The sequence below is a fragment of the Maylandia zebra genome, linkage group LG12, assembly GCF_041146795.1.
Source record: "Maylandia zebra isolate NMK-2024a linkage group LG12, Mzebra_GT3a, whole genome shotgun sequence".
NCBI classification, from domain to species: domain Eukaryota; kingdom Metazoa; phylum Chordata; class Actinopteri; order Cichliformes; family Cichlidae; genus Maylandia; species Maylandia zebra.
Window position 1 is genome coordinate 15,900,937 of NC_135178.1, and position 23,333 is coordinate 15,924,269.

At 41.3% G+C, this 23,333-nt stretch overlaps 2 protein-coding genes across 2 annotated transcripts; both read left to right on the top strand.

Annotated features, from left to right (window-relative positions):
• Positions 1-3: 3 nt before the first annotated feature.
• nfu1 (NFU1 iron-sulfur cluster scaffold homolog (S. cerevisiae)) lies at positions 4-6,175 on the top strand. Its single transcript, XM_004544297.4, has 8 exons — positions 4-158; positions 3,429-3,529; positions 3,756-3,891; positions 4,972-5,038; positions 5,132-5,249; positions 5,360-5,423; positions 5,523-5,697; positions 5,824-6,175. The coding sequence occupies exons 1-8, from the start codon at positions 100-102 to the stop codon at positions 5,857-5,859; spliced, it is 756 nt and encodes a 251-aa protein (XP_004544354.1). The 5' UTR covers positions 4-99; the 3' UTR covers positions 5,860-6,175.
• A 703-nt stretch (positions 6,176-6,878) lies between these two features.
• Positions 6,879-21,521, top strand: gfpt1 (glutamine--fructose-6-phosphate transaminase 1). The gene is made up of 19 exons (XM_012917316.4): positions 6,879-6,980; positions 8,965-9,072; positions 9,781-9,888; positions 10,022-10,147; positions 10,231-10,289; positions 10,375-10,509; positions 10,597-10,658; positions 10,843-10,922; positions 11,008-11,116; positions 11,221-11,384; positions 13,096-13,191; positions 13,451-13,548; positions 13,750-13,870; positions 14,145-14,302; positions 17,081-17,195; positions 17,769-17,896; positions 17,997-18,164; positions 18,562-18,723; positions 19,697-21,521. Exons 1-19 carry the CDS (start codon positions 6,974-6,976, stop codon positions 19,739-19,741), a joined length of 2,049 nt encoding a protein of 682 aa, XP_012772770.1. The 5' UTR covers positions 6,879-6,973; the 3' UTR covers positions 19,742-21,521.
• Positions 21,522-23,333: the final 1,812 nt, after the last annotated feature.

Consider the following 23,333-nt stretch of genomic DNA (forward strand, 5'->3'; position numbering starts at 1 on the left):
CTGGAATAAGAGGGGGGACGAACAAATATACAATAATAGTGCGTCACGTCCCCTTATTTACCGCGCCACTTCCGTCGTGTTTAGATAACCATAACAAACATGGCGACTTACAGGCAGGTCGGCAGATTGTTGGGTATTTCAGCAAGACTTTCTCGTCTGTAAGTTGTTTTGTATTTATCTATATCTGCATTGTTTTCTGTTTTTGCTTTATTTCATGTGTGCATGAATGTGTCGGCATGTTAAGCATCAGGGTCAGGCAGGCTAACGGTAGCACGCTGGCTAAAAGGCGGAGTGACGCAGTCAGCTACAGAGCAGGGAGGTGTGGGGATGTTTTACTGCTTTAAACGTCTCCACCGTACAGCCGCTTATTAACACTTTAAAGTCGTCAGTATCAACCACAACAAACCTTTGCAAACTTAAAAAAATGGGGTTTTTTTGTTTGTGTTGCACAAGTGCTAAAACTTTAGCCCGATTCTAATCTGCTTTTTCTGGATTATCCCGAGTTGTACACAGGGACACCGTTACTCTCGACAGTTCATATCCATAAGTTATTGCAGTTATTATAGTTAACAAAAATATTACAGGTTTTAGTATCGCTTAACTTGGTTTAAAAAAATTAAACTGCCTTATCAGGCTTTCGTAGATATATTTATTTACACCTAAGAAGTTTATAACTGCACTGATTTTACTAAATCTTGCCTCTGACATATGCCCTTAATTCAATAAGTGATTAAAAAAAAAAAAAAAACCCAATCTGCACTCACTCTGTAAACTAACTCAAACTAAACTGGATTAAAACATCAAAACAAAATATAAATAACAATTAATTACAAAAGGCAAAACTAAAATAACTTTCTGCTGGTGTTTCTACGGTCTTATACACTCAGACACGTCATTACAAACGTCTTTCTAGTACTGGGTTGGACCCCCTTTGCCTTAAGAACTGCCTCAATTCTTCATGGCATGACCAAAATGGTTGAGGAGTTAAGGCAATGTGAAGTTCACTTGGTAAAATTTAGGCCCTTGTTTGTTTTTTACCTTGTGAATTTCCTGTGCTACCATGATAAATTAAGTATCCCATGAAGCCTGTTTTCTCCTTCTTCTGGAACCATTTGAATTATGTCTTTAACAAAAACGGAAACAGTTACTGTCATTTAAAGAGCACTTGTAAATAAAGGGTTAAAGAAGCAAGCCATTATAACCACTTTCACAAAGGGATGTACATGGTGAGCAGCATGTCATTCCACGTATTCCCAATTTATCCTCAGATGGAAATAAGGGGCTCAAAGTATACTAAGAAAAAAATCTGCATGATTGCTACACTACCTGAAGCCTAAACCATTGATACAAGGCAGGATGGAGCCATGACAAATCTGACCGTACTATCCAAACATTGCTGCAGAAATTGAAATTCATCCCGAATAGGGATGGGTATCGTTTAGGTTTTATCCGATACCGGTGCCAAATCGGTACTTTTGAAACGGTGCCGGTGCTTAAACGGTGCTCGAACCGGTGCTTAAAGAACAGAGAACACAAAATTGGTCCAAAAACCTCTCGTGTTCAGCTGTTTTTTTTTTTTTTTTTTTTTTGTAAAAAGATAACAATGTGTGCCTTTTCTGCAGCTATGGGGCATATATGGTGTCACTCTTGGCTGGAAGCAGTGCTTAATCAATGGAAAAAACACAAACTTTGTCCAAAACCTCTCATGTTTAGCTGTTTCCCACTTTTTCTTTGGTCATTTTAGCCTTTTTGGCCAGGGTGAAGGGAGCATCTGCCATCAAACAAGAGGACAGCCGCATGTAGCTATGATGATGTTTGCTAGTTCACCTTACATGCATTAATGTAATAACGTGGTTAGCCTACTCAACGTAAATTACACACGAACAACATGAAGCTACTCATGCAGAGAAGAACGGCTGCTGCTGCATCATCATCCTCATCATTTCTGCTACACTGACAGAGCTAGGGGCCAGGACTCTATTCTTCGGGTTTTTGGGGGATGTTGCTCCGGGTCCGATAACTGGCAACCCACCCGACGTGCACGGTGTGAGGTCTCGCAGCAAGCTATCAAATACGGCGCATTTCTGGGTTTAAAAAAAAAACGCTATGCGTCGCCAGCTGTTTAATCGGATTCTTGGTGTTACCTCCTTTGACAGTATCACAGTATCAGCTTAAAGCACTTGTTGCAGGCTGCTGAGTTTGCATATTTTGCTATGAAGTACAGCCAGACTTTTGACCGCTTCGCCTTGGACATTTTTAATCTGTGGCTCTGCTCTAACAGAACGTACGTACCTGGCCCCGCCTACTATCCTCGGAAACGTAAAATGATTGGCTAAAAGTGTATCACAGCTCAGGAAAAAAAAGCACCGAAATAAAGCACCGAAATGTGCGCTGCTTTTCGGTCTGGTTACTACCGTTTATGTCAGAACCGGTGCCATCATGGCACCGGACACCGGTACCCATCCCTAATCCCGAATGTACAGATCAACTGTAATCTTTTTCTTTTTTTTTTGTTTATATGTATAAAAGAAAAATTCTTAATAAAAAAATATTGTTTAAAAAAAGAAATTAAAATTCATGAGACCAGGCAACGATTTTGCAGTGCTCCATTTTCCAATTTTTGGTTAATCCTGTTTATTGTTCTTAGCAGACAGGAGTGCCACACAGTGTGCTCTTCTGCTGCTGTAGCCCATCTGTTTCAAGCTTCAATGTGTCTTGCATTTGGATAAGGTCTTCTGTTGTAATAAGTTGTTATTTGCATTTGAATTTGTATCAGGTTCATTCTCATTTGACCTCTGACCTTAACAATGTGCTTTAGCCCAGAGAACCATTGTTCACCAGATATTTTCTCTTTATGACAATTCTCTTTAAACACTGAAGATGGTTGTTTGGGAAAATCCCAGCAGATCAGCAGGTTCAGGCAAATCTAACACCAAATAAAAGTAACAGACAGATTTCTGCTGTTGTCCACTTTCCTTGCATATCATATACAGTGCCATTTTTGCCTGTAATTGTATAGTGTATGTCTGTGTTTTCTATTTTGTAATTCAAATGTCTTATAAAAATAAATAAATTTTTAGTTATCAGTGAAATGATACAGACAGTTCTTTCTCCTTGGCTAAAGTAAGACAAATACTGATTGCACAGTGTATCGTTTTAAGCTCTGCATGACCCCTTTGGTTGTTTTACGTGTTGCCTTATGCAACAGTTTGTAATACAGTTTTGTACAAACACTGTGCACCAAATCATTTTAGTGGATTAGTCTCACCACACCTTCATGTTTTGAAATCATTATTTCACCGCTCCAGAGAGGAAGGCATTAGATGAAGTGAGCTGGCACGGGTGCTTGACATTTTGATTTCTAACACCATTCATTTATCAGTGTGAGCTGGGCTGTATTAAATGTCTTCATCTGCTGCATTTTTCAGTCTTGCTGTCAGTGGGTTTCAGAGCACTGGATTACACTTGCCTTCACATACCACGGGAGTTTCAAACAGATGGCCCTCAAACCCCATCTGGATTGTTCCTGGTTTGTATTCAGAATAATCACATGTGTAACATTGAATGTGTTAATACTGGAGTGATTGTCTTGAACCCAATAGATGCAGCTGCTGTTTGAGCAGGTGCCTGTAGGACACGTGACATTAGCCTTGCAGTTCAATAAAGTAAAGAGTTGCTGCACAAAATAAGGACACCGTCTAATGAAAAAAGGTGATTTATGTTGCATTCTTCTTCTTTGTTTTTTCTCTTCCCAGGAAGGACCATGTTTGTGCAGACGCAGGATACACCAAATCCAAACAGCATGAAGTTCCTGCCTGGCCGGACAGTTCTTGAAACAGGAACTATGAATTTTGCGGGCCCTCGTGAGGCACACTGCTCACCTCTAGCCAGGTATGTGAGATTACTGGTCTGAGAGAAATGCCTGATGTCAAACAGTCATCTTAGCATAACAGATGTAGGTAGATGAGTTTTAATACATGCGGTCAGTGCGGTGGACAGTGCACACGACAGGTGAAATAACTGACTGGGTGGAGTGGATGGAGATGAGTGTCAGGGGTGATTTGTGACAGAGGAAAAGCAGCAAGAGTGAATGAGACATTTTACAAGATAGTAGTGAGACCTGCTATGATGTATAATTTGGAGACAGTGACCCTGACAAAAAACAAACAAACAAAAAAAAAAAATAGAGATGACAGAGTTGAAGATGCTAAATATTTTATTTAGAGTGATCAGGATGGACAGGATCAGAATGAGCATGTCAGAGGGACAGCTCAGGTTGAGCAGTTTAAACACAAAGTTGGAGAGCCAGGCAAGGCTGAGATGGTCTGTGCAGAGAAGGGTTAGGGAAGTGAGATGTGCAGAGAAGTGATAGTGGATATGCTGCACAAAGGGTGTTGAATATACAGCTTCCAGGCAGGAGGAAAATAGGTGGACCTCCAGAGAAGGTTGGTGGATGTCATGTAGGAGGACATTAGTGTGACAGTGGAGAACGATGGAGATGGAGGCAGATGATCCACTGTGGAGCAGCCAGAAGAAGAATGGATTAATAGTTTGACTTCTGCTAGTCACATGACAAGATTGATTTACCAGTACATGCCTTGTTGGTAGGGCAGTAACCAAGGCAACATTTATTATTACCAAATATAAAAAAGGTATAACCTCTGATACGCACAGAAACAGTAGACCTCTCTTCTCACAGCCCAGCACGCTGCTGATTCACGTCCTCAGTGTAACACTTTTACCTCTACTTGATCTTTATGACACTGCGGTGCAACAATTTTGAACAGAAATATTATTTTCTAATTCTATTCCCATTAAAATATTATGTTAATAAATGTGACTGATACCTGCACACAATTTGCACGTCTATATGTGTGTATTTATTTGTTACAATCATTGCACAACCTTCTGTATTAAGTGTAAGATGAATCTTTAAGTGTGGCGTAATAAAACCTCAGTGATTGTCTTCAGGCAGCTTTTTAGGATCGATGCAGTCAAGAGTGTGTTCCTGGGCCCTGACTTTATTACCATCACAAAGGTAAAGCCATGCCCAGTTTGTAAGAATTGGCACTGGCACAGCTTGGCATACCACAACTAAGAATAGGTTGGTTTCTCATCCTTCTTCGTTTAGGCTGACCCAAATTTGGAATGGAAGGTAATTAAGCCTGATGTGTTTGCTACCATTATGGACTTTTTTACCTCCGGGCTTCCTGTTGTAAACGAGGACAGCCAGCCAAGCCCAGATACAGGTATGGTTTTCAAACAGCTGTGGTCTACCCATTATTAAAACATCAACTTAGACAGAAATAACAAGCTGCTTTGAATGCTGAGGAACAACAATCTCTGCCTCTCCTTTCAGCACCGTCAGACGACGACGACGAGGTAGTTGCTATGATTAAAGAACTACTAGAGACTCGAATAAGGTAACTACTCATGAAGGTGCACTATGACCTCAGGGCCTGTTGCTTCCTATGCTTTTTGGGTTTTTTGCCTAATACAAGTCAATGTTCTCACTCTGTCAGGCCAACTGTGCAAGAGGACGGGGGAGATGTTCTATACCGCGGATTTGAAGATGGCATTGTTAAACTGAAGCTGCAGGGCTCTTGCACCAGTTGCCCCAGTTCAATTGTGACTTTGAAGAGTGGCATCCAAAACATGCTACAGTTTTATGTACCTGAGGTTGAATCGGTGGAACAGGTTTGTTGTCTTTCTCTCATTTGATTTTAGGACACTGTTAATTTTTAAGATGTTAATCCTGACATCTTGATTTATATTTCATGTTCAGCACTTGAGCTGTAAAGAGCTTTTATGCGTGTCTTCCAGGTGAAGGAGGAGGAGGAGGAGGCTGCTCAAGTCTGAACCACTGAAATCATACACATTCCTGTCTCTACCAGCTACCGACTTTAATGCAAGCAATAGTTGCAATAAAATGTGTTTGATAGCACAGCTGTGTGAAAGAAACGGTCACCATTATCAATTCAGATGTAATCTCGTATGTGTTGTTTCCCAACTGTTTGGTTTTTTTTGTACAGTGACAGTATTTAACAAGAATAGCCCAGTCACAGGAACAGCTGACTGGAATAATTTATTACTCCACATCTGTCAAGCAAGAAAAGCAGCCTTTTAGTTTTAAAATCAGTATATTATATGTGTATAAATAAAGTTTGTTATAATATTTTGTGACCATTTGTCTGCTTTGTTGTACATAAGTGTTCCAACTAGTGGCCTAGTTGAAGATGCTCAGATTCCCATTGACAATGACCAATATGGACAGGACTACAAATGAGTACGTCAGGGGGACAGCTCGAGTTGAGCAGTTGAAACACAAGAGGACGGATGGTTGATATACTGGACAAAGGTTGTTGAAGATGTAGCTGCCAGGCAAGAGGAGGACATGCAGAGGGTTGGTGCGGCATAAAAGGATACTACCAATAAGGTCAGATGATCCAGGGTGGTGACACATGAACAGAGCGACCAAAAGAAGGTAAAATAGAAAGTGGGTATTTTCCACAAAAATTATATAAACCATTTAAACTATGTAAGACCAAAAAACCATAAAAGGCAATTTTGCATATAAAAATTTTAAAAAGCATTGGTGGATTTCTACTGAGGGACGTTGTACCTCAGTAATTCTAAAATCGCCAGAGCATACACAGGCTTTTGGGCCTTTTTAGCAATATTTTCCTTCCACGGCCAGTAGAAAGCACAGGCCTTCCATTGTGGGCCGATGTTGACTCTAGCAGCAGCAGGATCTGCAGGATGTTCCGGCTGCGAATCGCATCCTGATGCCACGTCAGAAATGCGTACGTCTGTAGGCGCAACCTGAATCGACAGATCTCCCGACCAATCAGAAGGCGCCATGGAAGAACGCGGTTGGCTATGATTCATAGGAACCATCGGGGGCGGAGCTTATTGACAGGCGTTCCCAGCTACCGACTTCAGAGTAGCTGTAACTGGCAGCAGAACTGTAGCCATGTGTGGTGAGTAGTGCATTTATTCTATATTTATACTAATAGGCGCTGAATGTGTGTGGTTCACGTTTCACCAGAATAGCTAGCTGAATAGTTATTCAGCTATTGCCATGTTAGTTTGAGGATAAATGCTGGAAATGAGCTAGGGGAGGCTAAAGTGAGTTTTGTATGGCCAACATGATGTTGCTAGCCAGCTAAATATAAACCGGTCTGTGTTTTTCCGTTTTACTCTGAAAGCTGCTTGATGTGGGATAACACGATCGAGCAGCAGAGTCGATATTTGAGTGCGACATTAAAATGGTAACCTGCTTTACGACGTTATTACCAGCCGAGTAAGTTTCCAGTAGCTAAATCTCTGTCTGTTACTGTGGATCTAGATGACTGTGACAGAGACCTTGGAAAACGAGTTAGGCTCGTTGTTATTATAAACAATGAAAGTGTAACTAGATGATCTGTGTTCTTTGGGATAATACCATACCATACCATACCACCTTTATTTATAAAGCACTTTAACATATAAACCAGTGTCCACAAAATGCTGTACACATACAAATAGGATAAACAAAACATAAAATCAAATATGTTTTTTTAAGTCAAATTGAGTCAACCCCTTAAAAGAGTGCCAAAGGCTTTAGCAAATATTGTACTATATAATACTGGTGTATCGCTGTGAATTAACATCAGTCTTTCACTGTCTATATGACGCCAGTGGTCATAATCAGTTTGATGCTTTCTAATCCTGTCCTGTCTCCGCCGTCTCCATCTATCTCAGTCCTATGACTGATACCTGACATCTGTTTTCTCTCACTGTTATCACAATCAGAGCACTTCCATAACCAAGCCACCTTGCTATCAATATCTCTTGTCACAGTAAGGTGCCACTTTGCTTAGGTTAACCATTAAGCACTGATTATTTGCAGAAGGGTCCCTTTTGTCTCTCTTTACCCCTCAGTGTCCACCCCCATCACTTGCTTTTCTGAATGAATGCTCTGTTGAGCCAGGATGTCCACTGGTTAGTGTTTAGCCCTGTAACAGGGCTGCACTTTATGCCCACTCCTTTTGCCATTCATGGTGTCACTCCTTTCCTTTGTGTATTTGTTATTAGACTGGATGACAGATGTTTTAGGGAGGAAATTCTCATTATTTATGGAGGTTGCCAATAAAATGCTGAAATCTTGATTTACACTGGCCTGTTTCTGTATCGTAATGGTCTCTCACTTGGGTTAGTAATCACACACAAATAAATCTCAAGTCTTAGTGACAAGGTAAATATCTTAAAATGATTTACAGATGGGAAACAGAAACATCTCGCGTCTGATTTTTGTCATTCCTTTGACAATTCCCCTACCTCTGCTTTACGTAGGCAAGAGGTTATCTTAGGGAAACGGCAGGTCTATATATGTATACTTAATTGTCTTTAAACAGGTCTATCTTCCAAGAGATAACTATATCAGGTTTTCCAGTGCCTGTATGACTTGTTTCTCGTGTGTTACATTAGTTTGTCTGGCACTGAACTGTGAATAGCAGCAGATCGACAACTCCCAGTAATTCTTGGCCTGCTACACCAGGAAGGAGTCCAATTACGTTCTCTGTGGTTTCACCAGCCACCTTTACGTAATCATTGTCATCATAAATAGTTTCGTTTTAAGATTTAAAATTGTTTTAAAAACAATTTCTAACTCAAAATGAATCCAAAGCTTGTTTAAAATAAAAACCAGCTGATGGGATAAATCCATGCAGCATACAGATTGTGAGATGTCCTTTGGCATCGGAAAAAACCTTTTAAATACTGTAATAGTGACTTCAGCCAACCTTCACCAAACCCACATGAATTAAACATCACTCCCAAATGTTACAGGGGTATTAGTCTGACAGGCATTTCAAGTGATCTGCCCTTCCAACTGCAAATAAATAAATAAAAAAATCTCCTTTTGGTAGCACAAATTCTTTATAAAGAAAAGCTTTCTAAAACATTATTCCCTCCTTCCCCAAGGAATCTTTGCCTATCTCAACTACCACGTGCCAAGGACTCGCCGTGAAATCCTTGAGATCCTCCTTAAAGGTCTACGTCGTCTGGAGTACAGAGGCTATGATTCAGCTGGTAAGAAAAAGAGAGACTCATCACCAACAAGTTCTGCCTTTTTTTAAATTGTGTTTTGTTTTGTTTTTCTTGTGTTCAGACCTCCTCAGAGGTTACTCAAGAAATGCCAAAATGTTGTAATAGTTTGTTGGTCTCCAATGTAACATTAATGCAGCAACTGTCCTGAAAGTCACACTTGATTTTTTGTTTTTCAGTAATACATGCCAACACTAATGACTTGTGCCTGATTTATGCTTGCGTGTGGTTACGTGTTGATTAATGTGTGGTTGTGTCCCGGTGTTTTATATACGGTGCCAACAGATGCTGGGATTTTTGTTTTTCTCCTGGTTCCTCGCTCTTTGTTCTGCTCAGTTTTATGTTACATTATTATTATTATTTTGTTTTTTTGTTTTGTTTTTTTGTTTTCTGTGGAGGCAGTTATATTTATCCCTCTGGTTTTCCACTTCTTTGTACTTTCCCTCACATCCATTTTGGTAGTTTCAGCAATCTTCTTCAAGGAATCTGCTGTCTGACCTTGTATTTACACTATGATTATTTTTCCTTATACTGAGTAAATAATAGTTTTTTTTTTCTTTCAGTTCTTCTCAGACATTGGACCAAAAAGAAGACTTTACTTACATAATAGTAATACCACCGTTATACCTAATACCTACGGCCTTGCCATCTTTATGATTCAGCTATTTCTAACTTTTTTTAAAATTTCATTAGGTGTTGGAATTGATGGGGGCAACAGCAAAGATTGGGAGGTCAACGCCAGATCTATCCAGCTGATCAAGCAGCGTGGAAAAGTGAAGGCCCTGGATGAGGAGATCCACAGTAAGCTGAGATTGTTGCTCGTTTAGAGAGAACTAATAGTTGACCGAATCCTCAATTTTCCTTCCTGCACGCTGTGGTGCAATTCGCATATTTAATGTCGTCTGTCTTGGGGGTGTGTTTGTTTGATTTATAGAACAGCAGGATATTGACCTGGATGTGGAGTTTGATGTCCACAGTGGCATTGCCCACACTCGCTGGGCCACTCACGGTGAGCCCAGCCCAGTCAACAGTCATCCACATAGATCTGACAAAAACAATGGTGAGTGATGTTTCAAGCTGGTACAGAAACAGCTAAATGTTTGATTCTGTGTTAAGTTTCTGACAGTCCTCTTTGGTTTGCAGAATTCATAGTCATTCACAATGGCATTATCACCAACTACAAAGACCTGAAGAAATTCCTGGTGAGCAGATGTTTTTCATTAATATTTCTTGATGTGTTTTCATTGTTCCGATTTGTAAAGCGAAATCATTTTCTCGTTTCTGTAGGAGAGCAAAGGTTATGAGTTCGAGTCAGAGACTGACACAGAGAGCATCGCCAAGTTGGTGAAGTACATGTATGACAACCGGGAGAGCGACGACATCAGTTTCGCCACGCTGGTTGAACGTGTGACTCAGCAGCTGGTAAGGACTTGCTAATGTACACCAAAGATGCAAAAGCAATCAGACAGTAAAAAGATCTGACTTCCTGTTTGACCTGCTGCCTTGCAGGAAGGAGCTTTTGCACTGGTCTTCAAGAGTGTCCACTATCCCGGCGAGGTGGTTGGTACAAGGTAAACTCACACACTGATGGCTGATCTTAAATCTCCTAAAGTGACGTCTAAGACGGGTCAAAATGTATACAATACATTTTGAAGTCTGACAGTATAAGAAACCTTTCTGCGATGCATTTAGACCATATACTGGTAAAATATCAGGATGTGGTTTAAAATGAATATTTTCTTGTGGTTTATACAGGAGGGGAGGTCCTCTGCTGATTGGAGTGCGCAGTGATCACAAACTGTCCAGCGATCATATTCCTGTGCTCTACCGCTCATGTAGTTATAGTTTCTCTTTCTAGTCAAATGTATCCAAATGTGGCTGGATGAAATTGCCTGAGGCCTGTTTTCTTTTACATCCCAGCTACTAAAGACAAGAAGAGCTGCAGCACCCTACCCAGGACAGACCAGGACACCTGCCTGTTTCCAGTAGATGAAAAAGCGGTGGAGTACTATTTTGCATCTGATGCGAGGTAAGCAGATACTGTTAGAGTGCACAACGATGTTCTTTATATGCCTGCTTTATGCGTGTATCAAAAATCAAACGTTTGATGTGGTTTCTGATCTGCCACGACAGCGCAGTGATCGAGCACACAAACCGGGTGATCTTCCTCGAGGACGACGACGTAGCCGCCGTGATGGATGGCCGGCTGTCGATTCACAGGATAAAGCGTACAGCTGGAGACTACCCAGCCCGTGCCATCCAGACCCTGCAGATGGAACTACAGCAGATCATGATGGGTGAGTGGAGGGACGAATTCTCTTCACAACATGCATTCCTTTCCCACACTAATGGTCAATAAATCATTTATACTGTGCCATTAATTTAGTCTCAAATCCTGTTATTATCCTGCAAGTCATAATCGATGACCAGCTGCTTACATAGTTTGGCTTGCTTTTAACGGTTTGCCCTGAGGTTGTTCTTGTTATCATCCAAGTCGTTACACTCTTGCTAGATTAGCAGCGCCACCAGAGAAACCACTGTTGGTAAAACAAACCACTTTGCTTTAAGATGTTATTACTCCCATCTTCCCTTCTTGACCCGAGTTGAAATATTATGCTAGGTTTGTAGTAAGACAGCTGTTTCCTTCTTTTTCAACATTTTACTCCAGCCCCAGGATTTGAACTCAAACAAATCCTGGGGCTGGATTTGTTAAAGCTAAATTTAAATTTTAGCTTTAATGTGAAGCCATTAATATCCTATGTATAGAACAATGTGCAATTTGTGGCTTTTTTAAAAAAAAGTACAGTTCCCCTTACTAATGCTTAGACAAATGCACCCAATAAAAAGCATTTCTCAGTGTTTAATTGTTGTTAAAGAAAAACAATTATTTTCCCAAGTCACCAAAGTTAAAGCGTTCACTTATGGGAATTAGGACACATTTTTATTATTGCATTATTTTCCCTTTTTTCGTGTATAAAATCATAATAAAAACCCCACAATCATGTAAGTTTATTCTTGGGACAGTTTTTCATGCAAAACAGACCTTTACGCATATCGACTCCAGGTCTGTAAGAATCTGACAAATCTATAATCAGTCAGGATTAAATTGCTTCCCAGGGCTGTTAGGTAATCCTTACTGACTTTATATTTGTCAGACCCTGATTAGGACTTGGAGTCGATGTGCATAAGGTCTGTTTTGCATGCAAAATTGCACCAAGAATCAACTTGTTACATGCACTTCATCAGTTATTGGACTTTTGGAATTGAAGTATTTCATCTATCCTGCTGCTGTGTCCTTAAATGAGGAACATGAGTCTAAGAAGTTTGCTCAGTATGAACACAGCTAAAAAAAAGGAGATTAAATCTCATGGTTACTGTCTATATTTTCTTTTTTCTTCATTTTCACTGACTTTTCCTCAGCAGTCCAGCAGAGGGCAGAGGTGAGCCGGTGTTGGCTGCACTCGACATTCCTTTGTGGTCCTGTCATTACTCAGCCTCTCTCCTCTCATTTCCTAGTTTTTTCTTCTTCTGCTGAATAACCTAATTCGAATGACCCAAATTGCTCTCAAAGGGAGGCTGAAACGCACTTGCATATAGACATATATATTTTCTTTACCGTCACGGTTTTTAATTGATAGGAAAACATTATCTCCCTAATGTTTTTTGTACGTTTTATTTCATTTGAGGCATGACTCATGCTATGGCTCCAAATATCTTAATAGAGAAAGAAAGTTTACCCAATAAGTACTCTCATTTCCAGGAAGGCCTGATTGTAAATAAAACACAGTGAGGACGTTTGTTTTTGCTCCTTCAGGAGGCTGTGGTTTGCATTCTCGGACGCTTAATACATGTAAACAAAACCTCTCTCGTTCGGTTGAGTTCATGTGGGTTTTATGGGGCTTATAAAAAGTCTATCACTGAGTGCTTAACTGGTATTTACCTTTTCTTCTTTTTTTTTTTTGACTAATTCTGGAAATGTTCCCGTGATATCTGATCCTCATTTTACAGGCAACTACAGCTCCTTCATGCAGAAGGAGATCTTTGAGCAGCCAGAGTCTGTTGTTAACACCATGAGAGGGAGAGTCAACTTTGACAACAACACAGGTTGGAGCACTGCCTTATTATTATATTTACCAAGACAAGAAATGACAATTCCTCAAAAATGTCAATCTTTGGCTTTCACTGTAGTCTTTAGCGTCAAGTAATTTAGTTTTGCATGTGCAACTACCTTTAGTTCATTATAATAAGGATCAAGGACGCCCTATAAAAGTTTTACAGCTATAAGTACATTTTTTAAGTGTAAAATGTCCCATCTCTCCTGTGGGGTGTTTGTGGTCTTTGAGCAGTTTGTTGTGCTTTTCAGTGACACTGGGTGGACTTAAGGATCACATCAAAGAGATTCAGAGGTGTCGCCGACTTATCCTCATTGCTTGTGGCACCAGCTATCATGCAGGAGTAGCAGTGAGTAGTCTTTTGTTTAACCACCTTTTGTTCTTTGGTGCAAAGTCCCGTCAGAAAAATAATCAAACTGAATCCAAGAGGAAAATATGACAGGAAATATGACACCTGTGTTGTGGTATGAGCTTCGTGTCCTGCCACACTCTATGCTCTGTGCACAGCTGGCACGTTTTCACAAATCGATGCTGTTGTTTTTTTTCCCAGACCCGCCAGGTGCTGGAGGAGCTGACCGAGCTGCCTGTCATGGTGGAGCTGGCCAGCGACTTCCTGGACAGGAACACGCCTGTTTTCCGAGACGATGTCTGCTTCTTTATCAGCCAGTCAGGTGTGGAGACCAGTGCCATCTGGACTTGATCTGTGGCACATTCCCCATTTGTATTCCACTTTCTATTTGGGGGCTCTTCTTGATTTATCTTTCTATGTGCTCAACTTTTTCAAAATGCTGAGTCAAAGTTTTTGAAACCTGTGGATTATTTTTTTCTGTAAAGCTGTCTTAAATCAGACTAGTTTATGGTGCAAAAGTCAGTAAATCAGTTTTATTGTGTGAATTGTTACGTTCCATAAACGGGTTGTGTTTTCCATTTCTGCCGACCCCGCAGGGGAGACCGCTGACAGCCTCATGGCCCTGCGCTACTGTAAGGAGAGGGGGGCTCTGACTGTGGGCGTCACTAACACAGTGGGCAGCTCCATCTCGAGGGAGACTGACTGTGGCGTCCACATCAACGCCGGGCCAGAGATCGGAGTAGCGAGCACCAAGGTATACCATGGCAACCGTGGCTCTAATTAACTCTGCGGTTTTTATGAGTGCAGCTTTTATGCGCCGTGGAAGTGGAAAACCACAACATGCATTTATTGTGTCACTGGAGATTGAAAGGATACTTCTTACATTAACCTCTTGAGGTTAGGTTATATTATGCTACACAGCATTACCAAAATTACTGTTATTATTATCTTGCTATCTTTGAAATGGCTACTTTAAACACAGGGACCAGGTCTGTGACTACCCGCTGTCAGTTGCCTCCTTCATAGCAACTTATATAAAGAGTGATAAAATGGTGATAAGACAGAGTCAGTCTGTAATCATTTTGAGGGGTGAATGGGGCCAAGTTGCCAATTACATGCAATCTGTGTGTGATAAATCAACCAAAATAGAAAATCTGTTGCCTTTTACATACAAATAAATTCACATTAACTGCATGCATTTAGCCAGAACCTCATAGATTTTGAAGAGAAAGTCAGAAGTTGCTCCACAAATATCGGCATAGTTGCTGTTGGATGACGATTTCACTGCATAATGAGACAGGGGCTCAGGAATCTTATATAGCGATATAACCAGTTGAGTGGACTCCGCCTTTCAAATGTTCACCAATGTGTCTGACGGTGATTGCAGTCAGTTGGAGCTGGAGACAGGTTGCCAAACAACTTGCAACCAGTTGCAGGCTCCAAATTTTTATTTATTTATTTTTTTTAAATCAGTTCACTGGGCAGCAACCAAGTTTCCAGCCATAGAGTTTTCCTACTCATTCTATTTAAACTCCAGTGAGACTGAGTCATTAGTGATGAAGATGAATGTACTGCTGGGTGTGTTTTCACCTTGTTGTGGCAGGCTTGGATGTGGATGATTGAAAACAGCACATTCCCTTGGAGTTGAAGTGAATGCTTATTGCTCCATTTAAAAAAGCAATCTACTAATTTTTCTGCTTTTGTCTATGACAATATTTTCAGAGGCAACACACCAAATGAATTTGTTACGTTCAAGTTAGAAATATAGCGCATGATTTCTTTGATTTGTTGTAACTGAGCCTTTGATGCTTAGCTAAAGTACTGTACACCAGTTAATTGCAACATCTCATAAATGAACTCGATGCTCGCTGACTCTGAATGAAACCCAGATGAAAACTCCATTGCAATTCTGGTCCCGCCTTTTGGAAGTTGACGTGGTCCTCCACCGTTATCCCAGAGGGAGTTAAAGAAGCCTGATTTTCTCATCTCAGCTCATGTAAACCTTGGACACTTGGTTTCATGCCCCTCCCACCCCCTCACCGAAAGCATTTGCCAGCTGGGATTTGAGCAGAGGAGTTGAAGCCCCTGCTCTTTCTAGGGAGCATAGAGAGAGAGAGTTAGGAAAAGTGGAGCAGGTCCTTCCCTGCCCCAGCTCTTGGCTCAGTGACTCTTGTGTTGCTCCAAAGTCCCAGAGCACGCCTCAGAGACGCCATCATTTACTGCTCGGCTGGCAGGGCCACACACCCACACCCACCTCAACCGAATGTTGCACATTAACAACCAAGCTTATCAAAACACTGACTTGGTTTGCAACTAATCACATGCTGAATCATCCCAAATTCATATATTTGGTCTCAATTTTCTGCTTTTTCATGCTCGTAGGATTTTTTTTAAACTTTAAATGAGGGAATTTCCAATTCCTTTGTTCATATTCAAGATTCATGGCATAAATTAGCACTAAAAGACAAAACACTTTGATGCTATCATGAGGCAGATCCTTCTGGCAGGTCAGCCGACAGTAAATGAGAGAAGACTGCTTTTGAATTACATAACTCTTTCCACTGGGAATTTACAGGATTACAAAGTTTGTTTTCTAGATCACAGCTGTTGTGTTTTCTTTATGTTTCAGCTGTGTATGCATGCATGCTCACATTTGCAGGGTCAAAGTTGGCACATTGTGCATCAGGAAAGCACTGACAAGTTTGAAAGTATGAATATGGAAGAGATCAACGGTTGAATATGTGGGTTAAATATGTTGCCACAGCTCTGAAGGACTACGATTTGTGTGTTGTTGTGAAGAAAAAAGAAACGGTGTGTAAAGGTTTTACAGCTATTTTCTTGGCCCTGCACATTGGCATTTCTGAGTCCAGAGAGTCTTGTGAATTGACTTGGCTTCTCTCAGACTCTGATTGAATCTCCTAAATGAGCATGGAAGACCTCCAAACGTGCTTGGAGATGAAGGAAGGAGAGGGTGCGGGCGGCGATGACGGCAGGCACAGTCTCAGATGTGTTGAGGTTATAAGAAGCGACATTTCCAGAAGGATCAGACATCATCTGTGGTATATGTGGCTACAAAGGTTTTTAGGATGAGCAGCACTAACTTAACTGCGTGTGTTGCTGCTTGATGCTGCTTGATGCTGCTTGATGTGTATGAAAACCCACCTCTCCATATTTCATCTGGTGCAGATTATAAACTGGAGACCAAATTTGCAATCAAAACAAAGCGAAAAAGAAGGACATGGCTTCATAATCTGTACCGAAAGGCTCAAGTCGTGATCTGGTCGCTGCTTCGTTGGTTCGATATTGAGCTGCAAAATAGGAAATCTACCATTCCCTCTAGAAATGAGGTCACAAGCAAGCAAGCTTTGACTGTGCAGTGGTGGCGGTCCACTTTGTGACCTTCATACAAAGAGTTAGGGAGCAGTTGTTTTCTTTATTAGTCAGAGTAGAGACAGACAAAGAAACCGCATCTTAGTAATTGTGTTACAGTTAATAAATATTCTACTTTCTCTGTTGTGTTTTTCGTCTTCAGGCCTACACCAGTCAGTTTGTGGCCTTGATCATGTTTGCCCTCCTGATGTGCGATGACAGGATTTCAGTGCAGCCCAGGCGCCGTGAGATAATCCAGGGCCTAAGAGTGCTTCCAGGTAAGTCACACCACATGTGTTGTAATTCAGCCAGAGAAGTCTTGATCATATGTGAAGTTTAAACACAAAAAGACTGGAAAAACTAGCTCTCAGACCCAAGATCAAGCACATCCACAGCCTGTTTTAGTTTTGTTTTTGTTGGTGTTTTTTTTTTTTTTTAAATCCTCTTAGAGGACAAACTTAAACGGCAACATAGGGATCAGAAGACGAGAGAGAGCGGGAAGGGGGGCAGACGGATGAATAGCTTTAGATTTTGGCGTTGGGCTCTTGCATGACTCTGTGAATCTAAAGCACATGATAGCATGTCCCCAATAGTAACCTAATAAGGAATGTCTGGCTTGTCTGCCACTCCCTGCCCAACATTAGAAGCTGAGTCTAGGTTCATGTTGCTGCAATATTTTTTTCATATTTTGTCTCTGCCAGTCAGCCTCTTGAAACAAGAAAAAAAATGTGTGTGTGTGTGTGTGTGTGTGTGTGTGTGTGTGTGTGTGTGTGTGTGTGTGTGTGTGTGTGTGTGTGTGTGTGTGTGTGTGTGTGTGTGTGTGTGTGTGTGTGTGTGTGTGTGTGTGTTAGATCTGATTAAGGAGGTCCTCAGTTTGGATGATGAAATCCAGAAGCTGGCAACAGAGCTGTACCAGCAGAAGAGTGTGCTCATCATGGGCAGAGGCTACCATTACGCTACCTGCTTGGAGGGAGCACTGGTGAGCACATGCGAGTTTATCATCTGACAGCTTGATTGTTAATTTCAGCGTAGGCTTGTATTTATCTAAAGTCTGGATGTTTTTTTTCATTCCCCTGCAGAAAATCAAGGAAATCACGTACATGCATTCAGAGGGTATCCTGGCAGGAGAGCTGAAACACGGCCCGCTGGCCCTGGTGGATAAACTCATGCCGGTGATCATGATCATAATGAGAGACCACACTTATGTCAAGTGTCAGAATGCCCTGCAGCAAGTTGTTGCTCGCCAGGTAAGAATCGCACATGGCGCATGTTTTGTGATCAGCCTTATTGTAATGTCGGTGTGTTGGTTTATTTTATAATCCAGTCACAAGTGATCAGCCCAGATTGTTTAGTTGCCTGAAATGCTCAAACAAACTCTGACAAATAAAAACTAAATGTGACACTTTACAGTGTTTATTATATCGTGGAAAATGACTAAGTGAGTTTATTTGAATCCATTTAAGTTTTTTCCTTTCTGAAAACTGTTTGCATCATAACTCATTAAGTTCAAACCCCGAAAGTATGTTGACCACTGCGTCACCTCTGGCCCTTCAACTCAGTCGGTGAAAGGGGAGAGGTTGATTCAGCGCATCTCCATCATTGTGCAGTAAACACACTATATTCATCTCTTTGTTTCATTTACAGGGTCGTCCTATTGTGATCTGCGACAAGGACGATCACGAAACCATCAAAAACTCCAGCCGCACCATCAAAGTGCCTCACTGTTTGGACTGCCTGCAGGGCATCCTGAGCGTCATCCCTCTGCAGCTGCTGTCCTTCCACCTGGCTGTCCTCAGAGGCTACGATGTAAGTGCTTTCCCTTCAGGATCAGCAACAACTCTCAATCCAGCATGCTTCTTAATTCAAACATTTCTTGGAGATACCATTTTCCCAAGTGATTTCCACTCTTACAGTCATCATCAGTATACCTGTGTTTACAGGTGTAGTAAGAGTATGATTGTGTAAAATACGTCGATGATTCATTTCAGGACATAAAAGAAGACAGTTGTGCAAAAGATTCTGGAGCACAATATAAATGAGATATTCTGTTATTATTAGCCTGTCACTGATCATCTAGCGCTGTCGCTCAGGACTGCTTTGTAAGCAGAAACACTGCCAGAATAAACGTGCAGTGTTTATATCTGTAAATCAGCATGTCCCCAACTCGCTTGAAAATGTAACCTACTTTGTGAACGATGTAAACTGGCAAACTTGGTGGTGAAGGTGATGACGATGTGGTTAGCTGCCACACTGAAAGAATTATAGTGAAATGTAAATAACCTCCATCTGTGCGCGAATTCCGACCTGCGATTGTTTCATTTATTGGCAAAGCCCACAAGCTGTTACTGATGTTTGTGCTGGTGCTGCAGAACTGACTTAGATGTGTTGTCCCCTTGATTTCCTGTTTTTGAGGAATTTTAAAGGTCAAAGTGAGCAGCTTAACTCAAAGTCAGCATCTAGTCAGTTTTTCAGAGCATTTCAGAGAAACGTCCTGGCCGTGCAGCTCTGTAGAACAAACAGCTCCACCACACGCATGCCCTGTGTTTTATGTAATTTTGTCCGAGGGGAGGAGAAGCGCTCTGGACAGGACATGTGTGATAATTACAAGAGCAGTTCTTCCAAACCGCCATATCTCTGGCTCGCAGATTAAAGTATGTTTTTGTTAAGATTTGTATAAATCATACTCGGGTGTTTTGACAGCAGCATTTAGTCAACAGCAGCAACAGTGTCCTTTTCATCTGCAAGGCTATTGATTGTCTGCTCCTCTGTTTAAACGCAGGTGGACTGTCCAAGAAACCTGGCCAAGTCCGTGACAGTAGAGTGAGCCGCACCATTCATCACTAACAACAAAAGCTTGGCATAGACACACATTTAAGCACAGACCCCAAAGAAAGCGTCTGTGTGAAGTAAACCATCAGAAGATGACGTCCTGTCCTGTGTCTTGTGTGTCGTGGCTCTTTTTTTTTTCTTCTTTTTTTTATGCAGTCTTTCAGTAATCGCTCTTGTATCTCACTGTTGTGTATTATCACAGTGTTGCATTGTTTCTTTTATCAGAAAGCTTTGACAACATTTGTTTTTTCTTTGTTGTTGCCGGTGGCAAGGAATGGGTTGGGAATGACATATAACGTGCATATCACTTTTTCGGGGGTGAACCTGTATCAACCTTCGCTGGCCATTTATGGGCATGCCTTCCATGTTTATCTGTTGCTGATTGGGCTCTCTGGAAGCTGATGTTAAAGCTGACAGTAGTTTACGCTTTAAAGACCTCACTGGCTCATTTTCTCTTTTAGTGCAATGATTTGTAGTTTAGTTGGGATTTTTTTTCCTTGGCAGCTAATCATTCAAAGTGTCTTTACTCCACTGTTGAAGTAAACCACAGTCTTGAATCATTCCAAGCCACAGGTCATCGCTTCTTCATAATTGCAGTGTGGTTTTGATACACTTTCCCCTCTTGGATTTTCTTCTGAGGACACGCAGCAAAGAGCAGCATCAAATGTCCGATCAGAAAAAGTTTGTGAATACTATCATAAATCTTCTAATGTTGCTGTGTGTAAGCCCAGGAATTCGGTTTTTTAAACTCTGGTTTTGGTCCACTCAGTTAATGAGAGGAACCACCTACACCAGAGTCTGAGACGTCGCTCGTTCACTCTTTCCTATTTTTCTCGACACGATCCTGTTACTGTAAACGCTCTCTGGGTGCAGTTTAGCGTTTCATTCTCGTGTGGGACTTTTCGCATAAAGGTTTCTTTTTATCAATAAACTGAAGTAATGCAATTGAGATAAAGTTGCAAACCTGAAGTAGAGGCAGTCGCCAGCCCACACCTTGCCACCGTCATTTTGCAATCTTGGGACCATTTGTAGCTTTTCTTCTTTCTTTTTTTTTTCGTCCTCTTGTTACATTTGTTTGTTAATTGGTTTTTTGGAAGGAATTTTATATTATTGAAGTTACTCTTTCATTTAAAATGTTAATGTTACTGTCATCTGAAATGTCAAACCAAAAATCTGTCTCTGGTGGCTTTGGCAATCATAAACCAAATCTCTTTTTTTCGGTTTCACTGTTGCTTTTGTAGCCAAACATGAACTGATTTTGCAGATCGTATGCTATGAAGTTATTCTGAGGCCCTGAGGGCACGTATACACACAGTCGCTTGGCAGCATGTCATACTGTAGACGTTGACTTTGGTCAGAAGCCAAATGCCAAGCTGTGTGTCTGTGATCCCAGGTGTCTTTTAAATTCAGAAGCCAAGAAAAAAAGTGACATTGCATGCACACACACACACACACACAGTTATGCAGTAGAGAAAGAATAGGAGCAGCTTTTTTTAAGCCTGCATTCTTTAAGTTTAAATATTTATCTTGCATTTACAATCAAGCCTTAACTTGGACTTCATTTTCCCCCCTTGAGCCTTTTCTGAGCCAGTGAAATGTTGTTACAGGTACTTTTGTAACCCACACTCGAAACACTTTTTGATTTACTGACTGGATGTATTGATCAAGGATGCTGCAGTGGATCCTAGCACCATCTGTTGGGTTACAGAGGGAGTGGGAGTACTATTTATTAGTGGAACTGATGCAATAAAGTGTCACGTACGTATCTTTTAAAAGTGTCTGGGAGTTATTGGATTGAGGATGTGTGCGCTTGTGGATTTACATGACCTAAAATACTGACAGTGATAACAAAAGGTGTCTGTACGATTTTTATTCCAATAAATACGCTGTAGAAATTCAGGCACATTTGGACTTGTCATTAAAATAACGTGTTTAGTTCAGGTGATAGATTGCACAAAGAGTTGAGGTACTGGAGGTATTTAGGGGTAGCTCAAAGTAACGATACGCCGCCGCTGGTGCCAAACTCCAGGAAGACGGACACTATCGGTCTGATGCTCTCACGTAGAGCTGTCACAGTGGAGACGCAGCGTCTGAGGTTGCTCCACAGACAAGGCAGGAGTGAAACTGCCACTTGAACGAGAGCAAAGGACATCAAACACAGAGATAGTGAGAAGCGGCAGAGCGCGGGCAGCACAAGCAGCACTGCCTTGATTGGCTTTAAGGGCTCTGCAGATCTCCTTCCTCCACAGCCACTCGGAGGGCAGCTGTAATTTCTCAAGGTGTGCGATGGAGGCCAGGTGGAGCAGCAGCTTGAGCATGCATGTTGGTCCAAGTCTTCACGTGCCAGGAGCACACCTGCTAGCTTCTGCCTGATGAACGTGTTCAGTTTCAGCAAGACTGAGAGGTAAAGAGTCAAGCTCCTGGTGAAAGCAAGTGCAGCTCTCAGAAGGATTTCATTGCAGAAACTAACCACAACGGCGGCCTCACACGCAGCTGTGGAGTAATTATGGAAAGTAACCACGGCTTTCAGCAGTAACAGCCTCCATTGTCCGAGCATGGGGAGCGTCCTGGGCAGTTTCTCATCTATAAAGAGCATCGTGTGAAGCAGGTAACATCCTCTGTGTAGGAGCCAGACTTTGCTAGTTCTTATAAATCAAAGCGTCACTGCAGCTTTTATCAGTGGGGCTGAATAAGTGTTAGCAGCTGTTGTGACTTTAATTGCAGACAGCTTGGTGTCGTAAGGAGAACGGATTTTCTCTGCTGCAGGCCTCTTGTTAGAGGGGCAGGAATTAGGTGTTATCACAGGAAATGCGCATCTCTAACCATGAACATTAACCATGATTCCTCTATGCCTAAACGTCCTGAAAAACCAAAAGCAGAAACCTGAGTTTCTGTAACTGTAGTCGTTTATACGATCTTGTCAAGACTTGATATTGTGTTTATCTTTTCTTAAAAGTTTAGCATCTTCTGCATAATAAGGGCAGGGGAGCAATCAGCAGGTTCACCCGGTATCTAGATGTTTCCTGACGGCGCCAAGTCAAAGTGCAATAAACAGCTGTGTCCTCTTTATCTTCTTTTAGGTTAGGTCTCCTTGTTTATCAGCAGTTGGATCTTTTTAAGTTGCTATTTAAAATCCAACTACTGTGGACTACCAGAAACATCATTATGTTTGATCACCAAATGAACAAACCTAATGATGTAATTGTTCAAATCTGCTTCATTAGGGTTAGTCAGTTTGAGCCAGCAGCAGTGAACCTTAAACCTGAAGCTTCAGTTAAAATGCTGGTAATTTTATTTTGAAAATCTAATGAATATTCAGTTACATTTACATGTTTACTGTCTGGCAATTCATGGCTGCTTTTGATAACCATCAAACATTTTCTACCAAATGATTTACAAGAACCCATTTTACATTCTGCTGTTTGTATTCTAATGAGATGCTTGTATTTGAAGACATTAGACTGATTTTTATTTTATTTTTTTCCAGATTGTAGTCCTTGTAAACTTTAGACGTGGCTGTGCAGAAAGGTCTCAGTAGATCAATTGTTTCTGAGTTATTCAGTCGAGCCCATCTGACACCAACAACC

Bases quoted from the DNA above. Each gene is read 5' to 3' on its own strand.
- gfpt1 (XM_012917316.4), top strand. The intron at 10,510-10,596 runs GTAAGGACTTGC...GCTGCCTTGCAG, and splicing joins AACGTGTGACTCAGCAGCTG to GAAGGAGCTTTTGCACTGGT. The intron at 13,871-14,144 runs GTGTGGAGACCA...CCGACCCCGCAG, and splicing joins CTTCTTTATCAGCCAGTCAG to GGGAGACCGCTGACAGCCTC.
- nfu1 (XM_004544297.4), top strand. From the start codon at position 100: ATGGCGACTTACAGGCAGGTCGGCAGATTGTTGGGTATTTCAGCAAGA. The intron at 3,892-4,971 runs GTATGTGAGATT...GATTGTCTTCAG, and splicing joins CACTGCTCACCTCTAGCCAG to GCAGCTTTTTAGGATCGATG. The intron at 5,250-5,359 runs GTATGGTTTTCA...CTCTCCTTTCAG, and splicing joins CCAGCCAAGCCCAGATACAG to CACCGTCAGACGACGACGAC.